At 47.3% G+C, this 16,538-nt stretch overlaps 2 protein-coding genes across 3 annotated transcripts in view; both read left to right on the top strand.

Moving 5' to 3' along the window:
• The first annotated feature begins 2,847 nt into the window (after positions 1-2,847).
• Positions 2,848-11,537, top strand: LOC114592194 (uncharacterized). Of its 2 annotated transcripts, XM_077921672.1 has the most exons (6): positions 2,849-3,144; positions 6,082-6,800; positions 7,048-7,174; positions 9,055-9,618; positions 10,143-10,465; positions 11,008-11,537. In XM_077921672.1, exons 2-6 carry the CDS (start codon positions 6,093-6,095, stop codon positions 11,161-11,163), a joined length of 1,878 nt encoding a protein of 625 aa, XP_077777798.1. In that variant the 5' UTR covers positions 2,849-3,144; positions 6,082-6,092; the 3' UTR covers positions 11,164-11,537. The 2 variants fall into 2 exon arrangements, with proteins under 2 accessions (XP_028576004.2, XP_077777798.1); XM_028720171.2 differs by having other exon boundaries at positions 2,848-3,144; positions 10,143-11,151.
• Positions 11,538-16,338: 4,801 nt separating this feature from the next.
• LOC114592390 (uncharacterized) overlaps positions 16,339-16,538 on the top strand; it is a 39,924-nt gene continuing 39,724 nt past the window's right edge. Inside the window, exon 1 of the mRNA XM_077923022.1 lies at positions 16,339-16,515. Within this exon, the coding sequence (XP_077779148.1) occupies positions 16,354-16,515 (162 nt within the window). The 5' untranslated portion in view covers positions 16,339-16,353. The remainder of the gene's footprint in view (positions 16,516-16,538) is intronic.

Raw genomic sequence — 16,538 nt, 5'->3', positions numbered from 1 at the left:
AATCATTCATTATAAAATTATTTTTTTTATTAATTTTAAAATGACACTAGCTCCCTCTCCCCCTTCCAACTCTGGCCAGGGATGAGTGAGGTAGCCGTGCACCAGAACCAGCGTGGCCTAGTGGTTAGTGTAGTGGTTCTCAAAAGGATGTGGCACACCACACTGGTGTGGCAGGAAAGGGTGGCAGGTGTGGTGGGAATATTCAAGGACAGTCAAAGAAACATGTAAACTTTTCATGGTAGTATAAAATATAAAGAACAGAATATAAAGAACACACAATGCTGTTTTTAATTGAGCAGAAAGATGTTTGGAGTGACCAGTTTTGACATATTTTTCTTCTGAAAGTGTGGGTCAGTCACTGAAAAGTTTGAGAACCACTGGATTGGAGTGTTTGACTGGGAGATGGTTCAAATCACCACTCGGACATGAAGCTCTCTGGGTGACCGTGGGTCAGTCACTTCATCTCAGCCTAGCCCAGTGGTTTTCAACCAGTGTGCCTTGGCACCCTGGGGTGCCTTGAATGATGCTCAGAGGTGCTGTGGGTAACACTGCCTCTGTCCCTCTTTCCTTCCCTCCCTCCTCTGATGCCCTCTGGAGTCTCTGCCTCCCAAAGGCTTGCACAGCTGTTTGTTGCAGCAGCCTGGCTACAAGCTCCCCAGGCGAATAATGCCTCTGGGGCTAGCCAGGGGGTGCTTCCCAGGCCCCTGTAGGGCCCTGTGAGAAGCCACCTCTCTTTAGGGGCAGGGCGGGGGCAGCTCAAAGACAAAAGGTGGCAGCTACAGCTGCCCAGAGGACTCCCAAGGAGAGGGGAGAAGAGAGGAGGCTGAGGAGGATTCCCACAAGGGAGGATTCGAAAAGGGGTGAGGGGCTGCCAGCTCTACAGGCAAGGGGTGACACAACTGGGCTCCTGAGCCCCACAGAGGTGCCGCAGAAATATGTAGTTGGTCGAGGGAGCCATGGACCCAAAAAGGTTGAAAACCTCTGGCCTAGCCCACCTCCATGGCCAGACTGCCTCTGTGGCTGGGTGAGGCAGTCTCCTCAGGTGACAGGCTGGGGGGCAGCTGGGAAATATGGCAGTCCAGCCCCACAAGAGTGTGCTGCTCGCTGCCTCCTATGTTTGTTGCCCTCTCCCTCCATCACCCCTTGTTCCTCTCCAGCCTGTTTTTTTCCTCCCTTGCTACCTTCAGCATAGGGATGCGGGTGGCGCTGTGGGTTAAACCACAGAGCCTAGGACTCGACGATCAGAAGGTCGGCGGTTCAAATCCCCGCAACTGAGTGAGCTCCCGTTGCTCGGTTCCTGCTCCTCCCAACATAGCAGCATGAAAGCACAAAGTGCAAGTAGATAAATAGGGACCGCTCCGGAGGGAAGGTAAACGGCGTTTCCGTGCGCTGCTCTGGTTCAACAGAAACGGCTTAGTCATGCTGGCCACATGACCCGGAAGCTGTACGCCGGCTCCCTCGGCTAATAAAGCGAGATGAGCGCCGCAACCCCAGAGTTGGCCACGATTGGACCTAATGGGTCCCTTTACCTTTTTACCTTCAGCATGCCAGGGCTTCCCTGGGCCACCATCAGTGGCCTCAGGTGGTGGTGAAGGAGGAGCAGCCGCCATGCCTACCTCACAGGGTCATTGTGGGGATTAGAGGAGGCGGAGAACTCTGCACACCACCTCCTTGAGCCTCTGGGTGTGGTGTGATATAGACACAATAAATAAATAAAATTATTGCCACCCTGTAGACACCTATGCCCAGATGTTGCTATACTGCAGCTCCCATCCCTAACCATGGGCTCTACTGGCTGGGAGTGATGGGAGTTGGAGTCCAACGACACCTACAGGACACAACATGGGCTATCTCCCTATCTAGGATATCCCCGCATTTGCAGAACACTTTCTCTACAAGGTATCTGTTCCAGGTCAGTCTCTTGTATCCCAGATGTGATCAAAGTGAGCTTTAAAACAAGAAAAGGAAATATTGGAAAGGTTTCGGTATAACTGCTGGTGGAAAACCTGCAATGCTGTTGGACTCCAACTCCTGTGATTCCATAAGGACGTAGGAAGACACTTCTGGATCAGTGCAATGGCATCCTGGTCTCTCAGAGGCCAACCAGGTGCCTAGGGGAAACCTACAGGCAGGACTGAGCCCCAAAGCCCTCTCCCTTGCTGTGGCTTCCAGCAACTGGTATTCAGAAGCATTGCTACCTCTGACCATGGAGGCAGATCACAGCCATCGTGGCTAGTAGCTGTCCTTCCTGTAATCTGTCCTGCATCTGTAAAGTGAGAATCACGGAATTCTAGAGTTGGAAGGGAGCCTGGGGATCATTTAGTCCAACCCGCTGCAATGCAGGCTTATACAGCTGTCCCATATGAGGATCAAACCTGCAACCTTGGTATTATCAGCACCAAACTCTAACCAACTGAGCTATCCAGGACCAAGATTTTCTTTGTTCACTTTCTTTTGCTTATTTCATAGAATTTATATATTGTAGGGGGGGACACCTCATAGCGCTTTACATTAAAAATAAAAATATCACTTACCGCAATATTTTTTTTACAACCGTAATGTAAAACATACAGAAAAGTTAAAGCCACAATAGAATAAAGCACATTAACACTTATGCAAGCTTCCTCTGCATCTGTCTTATTTCCTGTCCATGGTCAGGATGGGAGCTGTAATCCAACACTCTCTCAAGGGCCAGATGTTTCCCTGATCTAAGAAAATCCCACCCGCGTTTGATCGCTTTTGCATCCATTTCAATAATAATAATAATAATAATAATAATAATAATAATAATATCTTTATTGTCATTGACCCCTCTCGGGGACAACGAAATTACTTTCATGTACCTATATAGGGGCCGGGCTGCCTTGTTCCTTTCCTGCTTTTATGCCATGAGCCACCCGGACTCTTAGGGGTTAAACTGATAGAGAGAGGCGTTTCCTAGACGGGCACTCTCCCCCACCCCCAAGGTGTGCTCAATTCTTTTTCCTGTTTCTCCTTGGCCAGGTGGGAGAGGCTCTTCTCTCTCCGTTCCGCTTACTTTTTCTCTCTCTTTTTTGCCTTCTCAAATTTTTGGCCATTTTGGATTGCAACATCCGAGGGTCTGCAAGGGATCCTGCAAGTGGAACAATAGTAATAAAAAAAAAGGTGAGCGAAGAGGGGATTGTTTTGGGGAGAAAAGTTGTGAATTGGGAAGGAAAAGGCAGAGAAGTATCTCCTGCAGGAAAGTCTAAGCAAAAGACGGTTGCTTAATGCGGAGCCAAGTGTGGTTCAGTGGTTAAGGGACTGAGCTAGAACTGGGGCAGGCGGGGGACCTGGGTTCAAATCGTCACCCAGCCACGACGCTGCCTTGGTGAACTCGGGACACTATCTCAACCTAACCTTCCTTGTTAGCTTTTTTTATTAAAAAATATGGATGTGGAAGTGATTGGTCGTATGCTGATTTGAACTTCCTGGATGAAATGTGAGACAGCTGTAGAATAAGTATCCCAATCTCCTGCAAGTGTGCGCCACATAATTTTCGTTCCGCACACTAGATTCATAGAACTGTTGGAAGGGACTCCAAGGGTCATCTAGTCCAACCCCCTTACAACGCACAATTCAAACCTAAATAACCTCTGACAAGTGGCCATCCAACCTCTACAACAGTTACAAAAATGTACATCAGGCAAAACCTTAAAGCTTGTTAAAAAAAAGAAAACAAAGGAATTTTTCCAGGGTGGTCAGGGAAATAAACACTCCAAATAAGTACATCTGCAACTCACATCCGGGACCAGGTGGCTGAGAAACCCACTGCAGCAGGAGAAGAGGGTTGCCCATGGTTCTTTGACATCAAAGCCAATAATGGGCTATCTTAGAGCTGTGCTGGATCAGGCCAATAGCCCATCTAGTCCAGCATCTTTTTCTCACTGTGGCCAAGCAGGCGCCCATATAGGAAACCCACAAGCAGGACCTGAGCAGGAGAGCCCTGTCCCCTCCTGTCGTTTCCAGCAACTAGAATTCAGAAGCATCTCTGCCTCCCAAGTGTGGAGGCGGAGCAATAGCCATCCTGGCTAGTAGCCCTTGAGAGGCTTTTCCTCCTTGAATCTGTCCACTCCTCTTTTGAAGCCTTCCAAGTTGGTGGGCGTTACTGCCTCCTGTGGGAGTGAGTTCCATAGTTTAACTATGCAGTGGCAAGGAATTGATCCTTTCATGCACAAGAAGTTAATCTCTGGAACTCCCTGCCTATTAATATCAGGCAGGTTTCTTCACTGAACTGTTTTAAGTTCCTTCTAAATACCTACTTTGTTTAGGCAAGTCCACTCAGGCATGTAACCTTATTGCATATATATATATGCATATATATATATATATACACACACACACACATACACACACACACACACAGTGGTACCTCGGGTTAAGAACTTAATTGGTTCTGGAGGTCCATTCTTAACCTGAAACTGTTCTTAACCTGAAGCACCACTTTAGCTAATGGTGCCTCCTGCCGCCGCCGCCCGATTTCTGTTCTCATCCTGAAGCAAAGTTCTTAACCCAAGGTACTATTTCTGGGTTAGTGGAGTCTGTAACCTGAAGTGTCTGTAACCTGAAGCGTCTGTAACCCAAGGTACCACTGTATGTTTGAAAACATATATATATGAAAACAAATACATCCCATGCTCCGATTTATGGGAAGGGACCTTCTGGGCCAATGTCCAATTTCCAACATGATCACGTTCTATTGAATCAGACCTTTGGTCCATCTGGTCTACCCCAGGGATGGGGCGCCTGCAGGCGTCCCCAGATGCTGCTGGATTCTAAATCCCATCCTCTGTGATCGCTGCCCAGACCAGCTGGTGCTCATGGGCATTGGAGTCCCAACAACTTCCGGGAGCTCAGAGCTTCTCCACTCCTGATCACAATGATTTTCGTCTGTTCTTGGAGTCAGCTTCACTCTTATTAGTTCAGCAAATTTCCCACTTGCCTTGTTTACTCCTGTCCCGCTCTGCTTTGCTCCCTCCATGTTTTTGCTTTCTGGGATGGGTCATTGAACTCTGAGAATGCTTCTTGCTTGCCTGCAGGGAGGATAGAGAAGGGTGTGTGTGTGTCAATTTATCTTGCTGTACAAAGGTAAAAAATTTGCTCATTGCTTTGCTCATGTTTGTCTCTGGTCCCACCCACCTCTGACATGTGGCCCAGTAGGGAATGCGGCCTTCAGAATCCCCACCCCTGCGCTGATTTCCTGGTTTGGAAGGAGCATGTGCCAATGACTGCAGTAATGGGTGAGGGTGGGGGGCTGTTGTCCTGCCTCTTGGGTCATCTAATCCAACTGCATGCAAAGCGTTTTCCTGAACTACTGAGCTGTGGTCTTTCCCCGCAGATGTGCAATGCTTGTGCACAGTTCACGCCTCTTCCCTTGAGGCCACAGGTGGGGGAACCAGTGCCCCTCCAGACATTGTTGGATTATTTCTATTTACCTAACAAAATTGACATGCCTTTTGACTGAAAAAACACCTCTAAGCCATTTACAAAAATATACATACTGTACTATACTGTATGTCTGTAGAATGTATATCATCGGTCACTCTGGCTGAGGGTGTGGAACTTGGACAGGGGTTTTTATTTTTTGTATTTTTTAACTGCAAGTTTTAAAACCATAAAGGCTGGTAATAACAACAACAACAACAACAATAATCCCCGCGACGGGGTGAGCTCCCGTTGCTCGGTCCCAGCTCCTGCCAACCTAGCAGTTCGAAAGCACATCAAAGTGCAAGTAGATAAATAGGTACTGCTCTGGCGGGGAAGGTAAACAGTGTTTCCGTGCGCTGCTCTGGTTCGCCAGAAGTGGCTTAGTCATGCTGGCCACATGACCCAGAAGCTGTATGCTGGCTCCCTCGGCCAGTAATGCGAGTTGAGTGCTGCAACCCCAGAGTCGTCCGCAACTGGACCTAACGGTCAGGGGTCCCTTTACCTTCATACATACATACATACATACATACAACAGGAGGGCTACAAGCCTCCCCCATCTCTGATGTAACCGAACAAAGGAGTTCCCTCTGTTCACAAGTATTGATGGTTGTTTGCTTTCCATTCTCCATTCTGCAGCCAGAATAACAATGGAAGACCAGAACTTGACAGGATCCTTCCAAAAGAAGAGATTGGAGGCAGGAGGGGAAGACCCCCAGGTTACCCCCATTGGGGCCTTGAGAGAGTTTCAGGCAGGGGCGACTCTGCGGCAAATTAAGCCAGAGCCGGAGGAGCAGTGCTGGGATGCCCAATGGCAGCAGTTCCTGAAGACGATGAAGAGCCCTCAGTCAGGTTGGAGAACTCCGCAGATATCCAAGTTCACACCAGAGGAGGATTTGAAGGACTCCCAGGCCTCAGGGAAGGCCGTCACCATGGGCAACCAGTGGCCTACAAGGGAGTGTGTTGCCCAAGCCCTGCCAGGCCTCCCGGGAGAAGTCCAGGAGGCCCATCAAACTCTGGACCTTTCCGTGAAAGTGAAGGAAGAGGTTCCGGAGAAGCAAGCACTCAGCTTGGAGATGCGCTGCCTACGCTTCCGCCATTTTGGCTACCGGGAGGCCGAAAGGCCCTGGGAGGTCCTGAGGCAGCTCTGGGAGCTCTGCTGTCAGTGGCTGACACCTGAGAGGCACAGCAAGGAGCAGATCCTGGAGCTGGTGACGCTGGAGCAGTTCCTGACCATCCTGCCCCTGGAGATGCAGTGCTGGGTCCGGGAACGCAACCCAGAGACTTGTGCCCAGGCTTTGGCCCTGGCGGACGAGTTCTTGCTGAGGCTGCAAGAGGAGGAGCAAGTGGGGAGAAAGGTCTGAGATATTTTTGTAATTTCATAAACTATGGGGAGTCTATGCAGCTAAGTTGTACTCCAGGTCATGAACCTAAGTCGGTCGTGTCCATTGACGTCAATGGGTCTACTCTGAGTAAGGCTAACATTGGCTGCCACCCAAGTTTTCCCTCTGAGCCTGCTGACACCTCCGTCTTCTGTGTGGATGGTGCCATTTAACTTGCATAAGCGATTTCATCTCACCGGCTGCGTCTCTCTTCCTGTTTCAGCTCCCGGAGCCTTTTCATATAGTGACTGTTAAGTCCCCCAAATCAGAGGAGGATCCCTCAGATGCTGTGGAGCTGCTTTTCCCTGCGGAGGTGGCCCGGGAGAATGAGGAGCTTGCCAGGTTGCTGGGTGAGGATCCCCGTGTCCAAATCTCACTGTTGGATAGCCTCTGTGGGGATGATTCCTGCGCTGTGGGACTACAGCTCCCATGGTGTGCAGGCCAGGATATTATATCTTATCTTATCTTATCTTATCTTATCTTATCTTATCTTATCTTATCTTATCTATTTTTTTCCTGCCCATCTGGCTGGGCTTCCCTAGCCACTCTGGGCAGCTTCCCACAAAATATTAAAATACATCAAATGTTAAAAGCTTCCCTAAACAGGGCTTCCTTCAAATAAGGGGGGAGTAGTGCTCCAGCAGACGGGGAAACCTGCGACCCTCCGCATGTTGCTGGGTGCCAAGGGTGCTGCCAGGGAATGTACCCAGCAGAGAGTTAGTTCTTTATTGTCCAAGCTGACACTTATAGTAGTTTCCATGGCTCCAAAAAAACCACACACACCAGCCTAGTGTCTAGACAGCTATTCCCAGACCTGTGCTTTATGGAGCAGTTGCAACAACAAGAGACCACAATACCTCCACCAGTTTATGTACCATTCTCTGATAGGCTTCACACATGCACCTGGAGACTTCCCCAGTTAGCAGAGCCAGTGATCAGGCATGATGGGAGTTGTAGTCTGGCCATGTCTTGAGGCCCGCACGTTCCCCAGCGCTGCCACAGAGTAAGACGTGTGGTCTCCCAAAGATCTGTCTTTGACCCTGTGCTTTTAAACTAGATTATAAACAGCCTGAAGTTTGCGAGGAGCCTTGACGTTTGGCCAGGTTTGCCAGTGGTACCAAATTATGGAGGGTGGTAAATATGGAAAAGTTGTGATGAGCCCCAAAAGGATCTCTCCAAAGTGGGTAAACGGCCAATGAAATGGCAAGTGCTGTTTGGTGTAAGTATGAAAGTGATGCATGTCGGGGCAAGAAATCCTAGCTTCACGTATGTGCTGTGTTAAGTTGTGGGTGAACATATCAGACGACACAGCGATTCTTCAAACAGCTCTTCTTTATTCAGAGGCCAGAACTGAACTGAAGGGCTCAGTCAACCTGCTTATATAGAGCTCCAGTACCTCGTTACTGTAACAACTTTCTAAAACTATCCAATCACTGAATGTCACTTTCGATCCCTTATTTGCATGAAGTATCCCCCTGCTGTATCCCCCTGCTGGCCCAGGGTGAGAACTTCAGTACATAACATGCTGAGTGGTCTGAGATTGTAGATACAGTGGTACCTTGGGTTACATAAGCTTCAGGTTACATACGCTTCAGGTTACAGACTCCTCTAACCCAGAAATAGTACCTCAGGTTAAGAACTTTGCTTCAGGATGAGAACAGAAATCGTGCTCCAGCAGCGCAGCAGCAGCAGGAGGCCCCATTAGCTAAAGTGGTGCTTCAGGTTAAGAACAGTTTCAGGTTAAGTACGGACATCCGGAACGCATTAAGTACTTAACCCGAGGTACCACAGTACTGAACAGGAGAAGGATCTTGGGTTCATTTTGTGGATAGATTGATGAAAATGTCCATCCAGTTTGCAGCAGCCTTGAAAAAAGGCAAATCCCATGTTGGGCAATCATTGGAAAGTTAGCAAATGTAAAACTGCCAGACTTATTAGAAACCTATAGCGCAACCATACTTTGAATACTGTGTATAGTTCTGATTGTCCTGTCTCAGAAAATAAATTGTAGAACTGGAAATGATCATTATTCTTCAATTTATTACCTGGCCTTCACCAGCAGGTCCCAGGGCTAGTTACCACTATTTAAACTTCAAAAGGAATAAAAGTTAAAGATTACCATCACAGGAATAGGGTCTGCTCTGAAAGCACATGTCTCGGGGAGTGAGAGGGCAGGGTAAAAATTCAACATTCTCCCCACAGATTCCTCAGATCGTTCTTTACCCCACAGGCAATGCAGAAACAAAGGCGAAGGAGGGAAATCTTCCATTGCAAAGATCGAAGCAAGCAGAATTCAACTCAATACCTTTGGGGAAAGCCAGAGAGGACGACTTGCTCCATCATGACAATCGAGGCTGGCTTTTGACTCAACAGGGACTAGAAACATTCCAGCAATCAGTGCCTTGTGAGGAAGTGGACACCATCGTATGTGACAGCCCTGTGAAACAGGGACTCGCTGAGGGCGAAAGAAGAAATATGTGCGTGGACTGTGAAAATCTGTGCCATAGCTTCAACTTTCCCAAGAGTCAGAGGATGCAAATGGGAGAGGACCCCGACCACTGCAGTCTGTGCGGGAAAGCCTTGAGGAGCGGCCCCTCCCTCGCTGCGCGCAAGGGGGCTTTCCCCGGAGAGAAACCGTACCGGTGCTCTGAGTGCGGGAAGAGCTTTGGCTGGAAATCGTCGCTCACTTCACACAAAAGGATTCACACGGGGGAGAAGCCATACAGGTGCTCCGAGTGCGGGAAGAGCTTTGGGATCAGCTCCCAGCTGGTGAGGCACAAGAGAATCCACACAGGTGAGAGAAACTTTCCCATTGCCCTGACTGTGCTAAGAGCTTCAGCCAGGTAGCCTCTCTCTCCTGACACACGGGAAAACCGCCACCGGGGGGGGGGGGGGAGAGAATGATCTGAAATATCATAGCTTGAATTGGTTTTATTCTGGATTGTTTTATTTGATGTGTTGTAAAGCACTTTGAGGCTTTTTCTTTAAAATATAAAGTGGTAGAGAAATGAAATGAATAATAAGGATAATTTCATTGCCAAAAGTAAAGCACCTCGGCATTCCATTGTGGCGACCGTAGCCTAGGTTTAAGGTGCCATTTGGTGATTAACTTACATATCTGAGTTTTTAATTCTGCCATGGAAGGATGCTATCAGCAGGGCTTCCTCTCCCACTAATAAGGCTGAAGGGGGCTGAAGCACAAGTTGGCAGTTGTGGAGCCTTGGTTTCCAGTATTTTCTCTTGATTATAATTATATCATCACTCCCCTCACCCTGGAAGAAATCCAGTTAACCGCTCCACCTGTTTCTTTGTTGTTAGATCATTTGGTTGCAATGCCGTCGCACAAGAAGAGGAAGATAGATTTGGAGTGCCGCATTTTCAATAAGAAATGGACACACGACTATTTCTTTGTGGAGCTGAAAGGCATGCCCGTGTGCCTCATTTGTGGTGAGGCCCTCTCCATCCTGAAGAAGGCCAACCTGCAGAGGCACTACAGGACGAAGCACATCCAGTACGAGGAGTTCCAAGGGCAGCTGCGCGAGGAGAAGGTGAAGGCGCTGAAAATGGACCTGCACGCCCAGCAAGGCATTGCCCCGGAACCAAGGAAGGAAATGGACAGCGTGGAGCAAGCCAGCTTCGTGGTGAGCGAGCTGGTCTCCAAAAAGCTTCGCCCGCTCTCCAGAGGCGAGCTGGTGAAGGAGTGTATTGTGGCCACTGCCGCTCTCTTGGCCCCAGAGAAGCTGAAGCTCTTTGAGAGCGTGAGCTTCTCTCGCAGGAGGGGCCCAGCTCACAGCAAGAACTCGACTCGGGGAATGGAGGGGTCTCTTGCAAGGGACCCCCGGGGCCCCCGATTACCAGAGGTGAACTTGGAAAGCCAGCTGCTAGCGGCCACATTGTTGATGCCGCCAGGCAAAAGTGAGCTTGAAAAAGAAACACAGCCACAAGTGTCACACTGAAAAGCTGCTGAGTTGAATTTTTATCATTATTTTATATATATTCACTTCTTTATTTTTTTCTTAAGTTCTTCTTCATCATAATTTTATCATTTGTACGCCACCCATCTAACTGCGTTGCCCTACTACTCTGGGTGGTTTCCAACAAAATATTAGAAACACAAGAGCCCTCAAACAGTAAAATCTTCAGCTGTGAAGTTATATAATTTTTACATTTTTTTATCTTGCAGATTATAGAAGATGGTTCTGGAATTGGTTGGCTCCGCCTAACACTCCCTCTTGCTCTGCCAAGCAATGGGCATCAGTCCCCACTGCTTCTGTTTGGACCCCACTCCCCACAAAATAGATTTTTCCAATGGGTCACTGGCCTTTCATTTAACAAATAACGAAAGGTTCCCCACAGCAGAGTGTTTACGTGTAGGCTGGTGCCAAAGATAGAGGCAAATGGTTGCAATGTATTAACCTATATTGCTTGGTTATATTCCCTTTTTTCTTCCGTGACGGATTTTCAAGAAATCGACCCGGTGGTGAGGCAGGGATTGGGTGATCTTTCCTCTTTGAGGCACAGTTTGTTCCTTTGTACGTTCAAACATGAAAAATAAAAGTGAGCCAGAACGAAAAAATGGTTACAGAATATTTACCTGGCGAAAGGCTGGCATCCTGTGGCCCCTTCAGATGTTGTTAGATTTCAACTCACGTCTTCCCTGGCCATTGGCCATCCTGGCTGGGACTCATGGGAGCTGGAGTCCAATGATCTCTGAAGGACTACAGCTTTCCCTATGTCTTGGTCCACAAATGCCAGGGACAATTCAAATCCCTCCTCAGTCGTGAAGCATATACCAGGGCTGGGGCCCAGGTGTTGTTGAACTCCAGTCCCAGCATCTGGTTCCTCAGCCCTCTGCACTCTCTCTCTGGAAACCTCCAGCTGCCAGGTGACAGGAACCAGCCAATGCTTCCCAGTTCAGAAACAGACTGCCAGGAACTGGGATTGCAAGTTGCCAATATGGGAAACTTAGGCAAGCATCAACATATTCGGTTTCCATGCTTATGAATGTTGATTTGGATCAGATCGTCTGAGGTGTGGAAATATTAGGGGAAATATCTGCTTGACACCACCTTGGGATAGTTTTGACAGCAATTAGGGGAACTGGGAATATTTCTAGGTCCATCAGGGTTGATGGACCAGCAAATAGCTAGAGAGGATTAAGGTGTGTCTTGGTGGGGTGGGGGTGGAATTAGGCCTTGTTTCTTGTGTGGCAGATAAGAGATTCCATAGTTCTTAAGGGTGAAAGTTTGCTGCCTGTCAAAATGATGCTTGAGCCTTTTTTTTTCCTTTCAAAAAACCAAAACAAAACAACCCAAACATGGCAGCTGGTGAAGGAGTGCATTGTGGCCACTTCATTTGTGAAGTTACCTGTTTAGCTCCGAGCTTTGTTTACATCTGTCCTTTTTAGCAAACAAATCCACGTAATTGTTGGTGGCTGTCAATGTTCTTGTCAAATAGAACTAATTAAAAGTTTTTACTGTTAAAAAAAGTTGTGAAAAATACTTTCAGCTGAAGTTGCAAACACACTGATCCTGATCTCTGTACAGTCGTACCTTGGTTCTCAAATTTAATCCGTTCTGGGAGTCCGTTTGATTCCTGGAACCGTACGAGAACCAAGGCACGGCTTCCGATTGACTGCAGGAGCTTCCTGCACTCAATCAGAAGCTGTGTCGGACATACGACTTCTGAAACATTTGAGTTGCAAGGCGTTTGACATTCAAGGTATGGCTGTATTACATATGCACTACAGTTGGGTTGAAACAGTTCTCTTTACACTTACCTGATTTGCACTTAATAATTTATAATAATAATTTATTATTTATACCCCGCCCATCTGGCTGGGTTTCCCCAGCCACTCTGGGCAGCTTCCAACAAAATATTAAAATACAATAGTCTGTTAAACATTAAAAGCATCCTAAACAGGGCTGCCTTCAGATGTCTTCTAAAAGTCAGTTGTTTTTCTCTTTGACATCTGGTGGGAGGGTGTTCCACAGAGCGGGTGCCACTACCAAGAAGGCCCTCTGCCTGGTTCCCTGTAACTTGGCTTCTCACAGGGAGGGAATCACCAGAATGCCCTCAGCGTGGACCTCAGTGTTTGGGCAGAACAATGGGGGTGGAGATGCTCCTTCAGGTATACTGGACCGAGGCCTTTCTAAAGGTCAGCGCCAACACATTGAATTGTGCTCGGAAACGTACTGGGAGCCAATGTAGATCTTTCAAGACTGGTGTTATGTGGTGCCAAGGGTGGAGAAATTCATACCTGGGGGGGCCAATTGCACATGTGGTCTGTGGTCCTCAGAATCCACCCCACCCCCTTCCATGGCTCTGCTTCGCACCTTAGCCAGCCGGGATGTGCCTTTAAACTCCGGACAATGCCTCCTCCTCGCCTGGATGGAGGGGAGAGCGTTGTGTGTGCATTTGTATCTCAGATATATCCTTCCAATACAAGGCAAAACTGTTCAAGCTATGGCACTACATCTTTTTTTGCTTTAAAAAGAAAGTATTGAAAGAAGGGTTGTTTTTAAAATTTATTGCTTTATTTTTCACAACTTAATGCAAAGAAAACAACTTCCCCTTTTTCCAGCCAGTGTGGTGTAGTGGTTAAGAGTGGTAGTCTGGTAATGTGGTTCGTGTCCCCGCTCCTCCACATGCAGCTGCTGGGCGACCTTGGGCTAGTCACACTTCTCTGGAGTCTCTCAGCCTCACTCAACTCACAGAGTACAGTGGTACATACGCTTCAGGTTACATACGCTTCAGGTTACAGACTCCGCTAACCCAGAAATAGTACCTCGGGTTAAGAACTTTGCTTCAGGATGAGAACAGAAATCGTGTGGCGGCGGCACAGTAGCAGCGGGAGGCCCCATTAGCCAAAGTGGTGCTTCAGGTTAAGAACGGACCTCTGGAACAAATTAAGTACGTAACCAGAGGTACCACTGTATTTAACAACAAGTACTTGAAAGACCAAACCGCGATGCAGCCGTGCTCTTTTCCATCCCTTTCCAAGAATTGCAACAATCTGTTCCTCCAATTGGTTCTCCCTTCACTGCAGTCAACTGAAGGCAACCAGCTCTCACTGCCAATGAAAATGAATGAATAGAAGGAGAACCTATGCATGTGTCACCGACACAAAAACTTTGGATATGCACTCTGTAAAATAATGAAAGTTTACTTCCCCCTCCCCCCCTCTATCCCCACTTCTCAACTCCCCAACCTTATACTGTATGCAACATTATAGTCAGTCTGTGTGTGAATTTTGATGATCTCCAAAGTAACAGAGTAGCTTATAGCTAAGAAGCAAAATAGCTGTTCTAGGTGATAGTTCCTTTTTACAGACTACAATGTCCAGACTCTTGGTATTCAAAAGAACCTTACTTTCATAAACATATAACCGAGAAAAATATATTTACAATCTCATGCTTATTCAAACACGGGCATGTTCTCACTTGAATTGTCTTACAGTTTCTTACAAAAGGTTTTTACTTTCACCTCAGCAGTAATTCTGTTTTTGAACTTTTGAGCAGTAATTTTGATCAGCATTTCGTGATCTTCCACTGTTTCACTTCAGACAGATCACACTGACACACAATAGTATCCTGAGACATCTCTCTCAGCAGCACTTCTCCCTCATGCACAGAGAGAGAAAAGAACAGAAAAGCAGTTAAAAACAACAGTTACTGGAATAACAGTCTCAACAGAATGGAATGCCTCCCTCATGTGACTAACACACATGAGGGCTACTGTCAAAGGAAACTCCATCTTAAAACATTCTCATTTATGGAAATTAAACCATCATCCTTAGCACTTTCCCCAGACTTAGAGAAACCAGCGAGCCTTAAAACTAGGAGAGCAAAAAGCTCAAAGACAGAGGGCACTTAGCGGCACCCATAGAGGAGATGATTATGATGATAGCTCCATTGATGTCAGTGAGCTTATTCTGAATAAAACAACCCATTGCTTTGTAGACCTCAGATCTCCAGAGGAGGAAATAAGGGGATTTGTGTCAGGGAACAGCTTCCAAACCCTGCTGCCAATGCATTCTCCTCCTAGCTGCACTTGCTATTCACAGTTCATTGTCTTCTGGATCAGTGCCTTAATCTTTTGTAGATTCTGTATATCAGAGCATAGCCATTGACGTGTCCCCAGATGTTGGTGTCCAGTTCCCATCAGTTTCAGCCAGCAGGAATGACAGTCAAGGATGATGGAAGCTGTAATCTGGACCTCACCACCTGGACTCTGCTGCCCTATATCCTTCCCATTGAAAGAAATGTGAAAATTAATTTTGGACGCTAAAGATTTATCCTGGTCTGGTGCATGCAATGTCTTTTGTTTTGCAGCTGCATGATTTGTGCTTGTATAGTGGTGGCCATTGGCTATAAACAATAAAATTCATAGATACAGTAGATTGAACTGCAAAAAATAAGTAATAAAATAATAAAACGATTATTATTATTTTTGGTCCTCACTCCCAAATGGTGTGTGTGGTTTTTGTTATATTGTGCTTTTGGTTATATTGGGGGTGGGGGGTGGAGAAGTATGAAGGCCAAAACCGCTCCCCTCCTCTGCTAAATGGATGCAGGAGACCAGAGGCAGCGAATGAAAAAGCAGGGAAAGACAAACCCTCCAAGTGCCACTATTTTCCAGGGATGTCCCTGATTTAGAGAAGCCGTCCTGGTTTCTGATTTGATCCCAGAATGTCTCGCTTTTCCTTAGGGTCTCCCTATTTTCATTGAAGAAATGCTGGAGGGAATGGAGTTATCCAACCCACTGGCCTTCTGAAGGCAATCCTGTATAGGAAAGTTTTTTAGGAAGGAAGTCTAAACAGAGTTAAATTTGAGAAAATTAGGATAAGATTGTATATTCGTGTTGAAAAATTAATAAAAATTATTTTTTAAAAAAGGAAAGTTTTTTAATGTTTAATGGTTTATTATGTTTTTTATATATGTTGGAAACTTCCCAGAGTGGCTGGGGCAACGTAATAAGATGTGCGGTGTATAAATAGGAAAATTATATTTATGGAATGGGATGTTCCTATTTTCATCAGAGAAATGTTGGAGGGTTTGGAAAGGTCGGTTGCTGGAGCTAAGTGATTGCATGATCCCAACCAGCAGAGCTGGGAACTGGACTGCCTCCTCCAGCTACCCATTCGGGCTGCAGGCATAGCTGTCAACCTTTCCTTTTTTTGCGGGAAATTCCTTTATTCCAATGCCATTTCCCGCTGCTATCCCGGATTGTTAGATATCCTGTAGACTGTCCCAGGGAAAGGAGAGGCTGCTGATCCCTTATTTTCAAATCTGAAAATTGACAGCTATGGCTGCAGGGTGGCATCGTCCCAGCTTTCTGGAAATATTTGCTGATGAGGTAACCAGTGACTGCACATCGGATCACAAGGAGACTTATTTGTGCAACATTCTGGATGGCATATAAGATGCCAGGTAGATTCCAATGATACAATAAATTTTGAGGGACAGCGCAAGGGGGCGCATCCAGCCTCGCAGCCTCCCAGGGCCCAACCCACAGCCAGCGAGCTCCGATGCTCAGAGAGGCAGGAAACGGGGCCAGCCAGGGGGACTTGAGAGCGGCTGCACTTTCCTGTCCCCGCCGAGGAGAGCGGAGGAGCAGCGGCCCGTGGCCTGGCGAGTTTCCCCGGAGAGGAGCCGGATTCCGGTGCAGAGACGGAGCGAGGATTTCCGAGGTGCAGGAGGCGGGGGGGGGGCG

Source organism: Podarcis muralis, chromosome 2, assembly GCF_964188315.1.
Source record: "Podarcis muralis chromosome 2, rPodMur119.hap1.1, whole genome shotgun sequence".
Taxonomy (NCBI): domain Eukaryota; kingdom Metazoa; phylum Chordata; class Lepidosauria; order Squamata; family Lacertidae; genus Podarcis; species Podarcis muralis.
The sequence above is the reverse complement of the archived record's forward strand: the minus strand, read 5'-3'. Positions and strand labels throughout refer to the sequence as shown.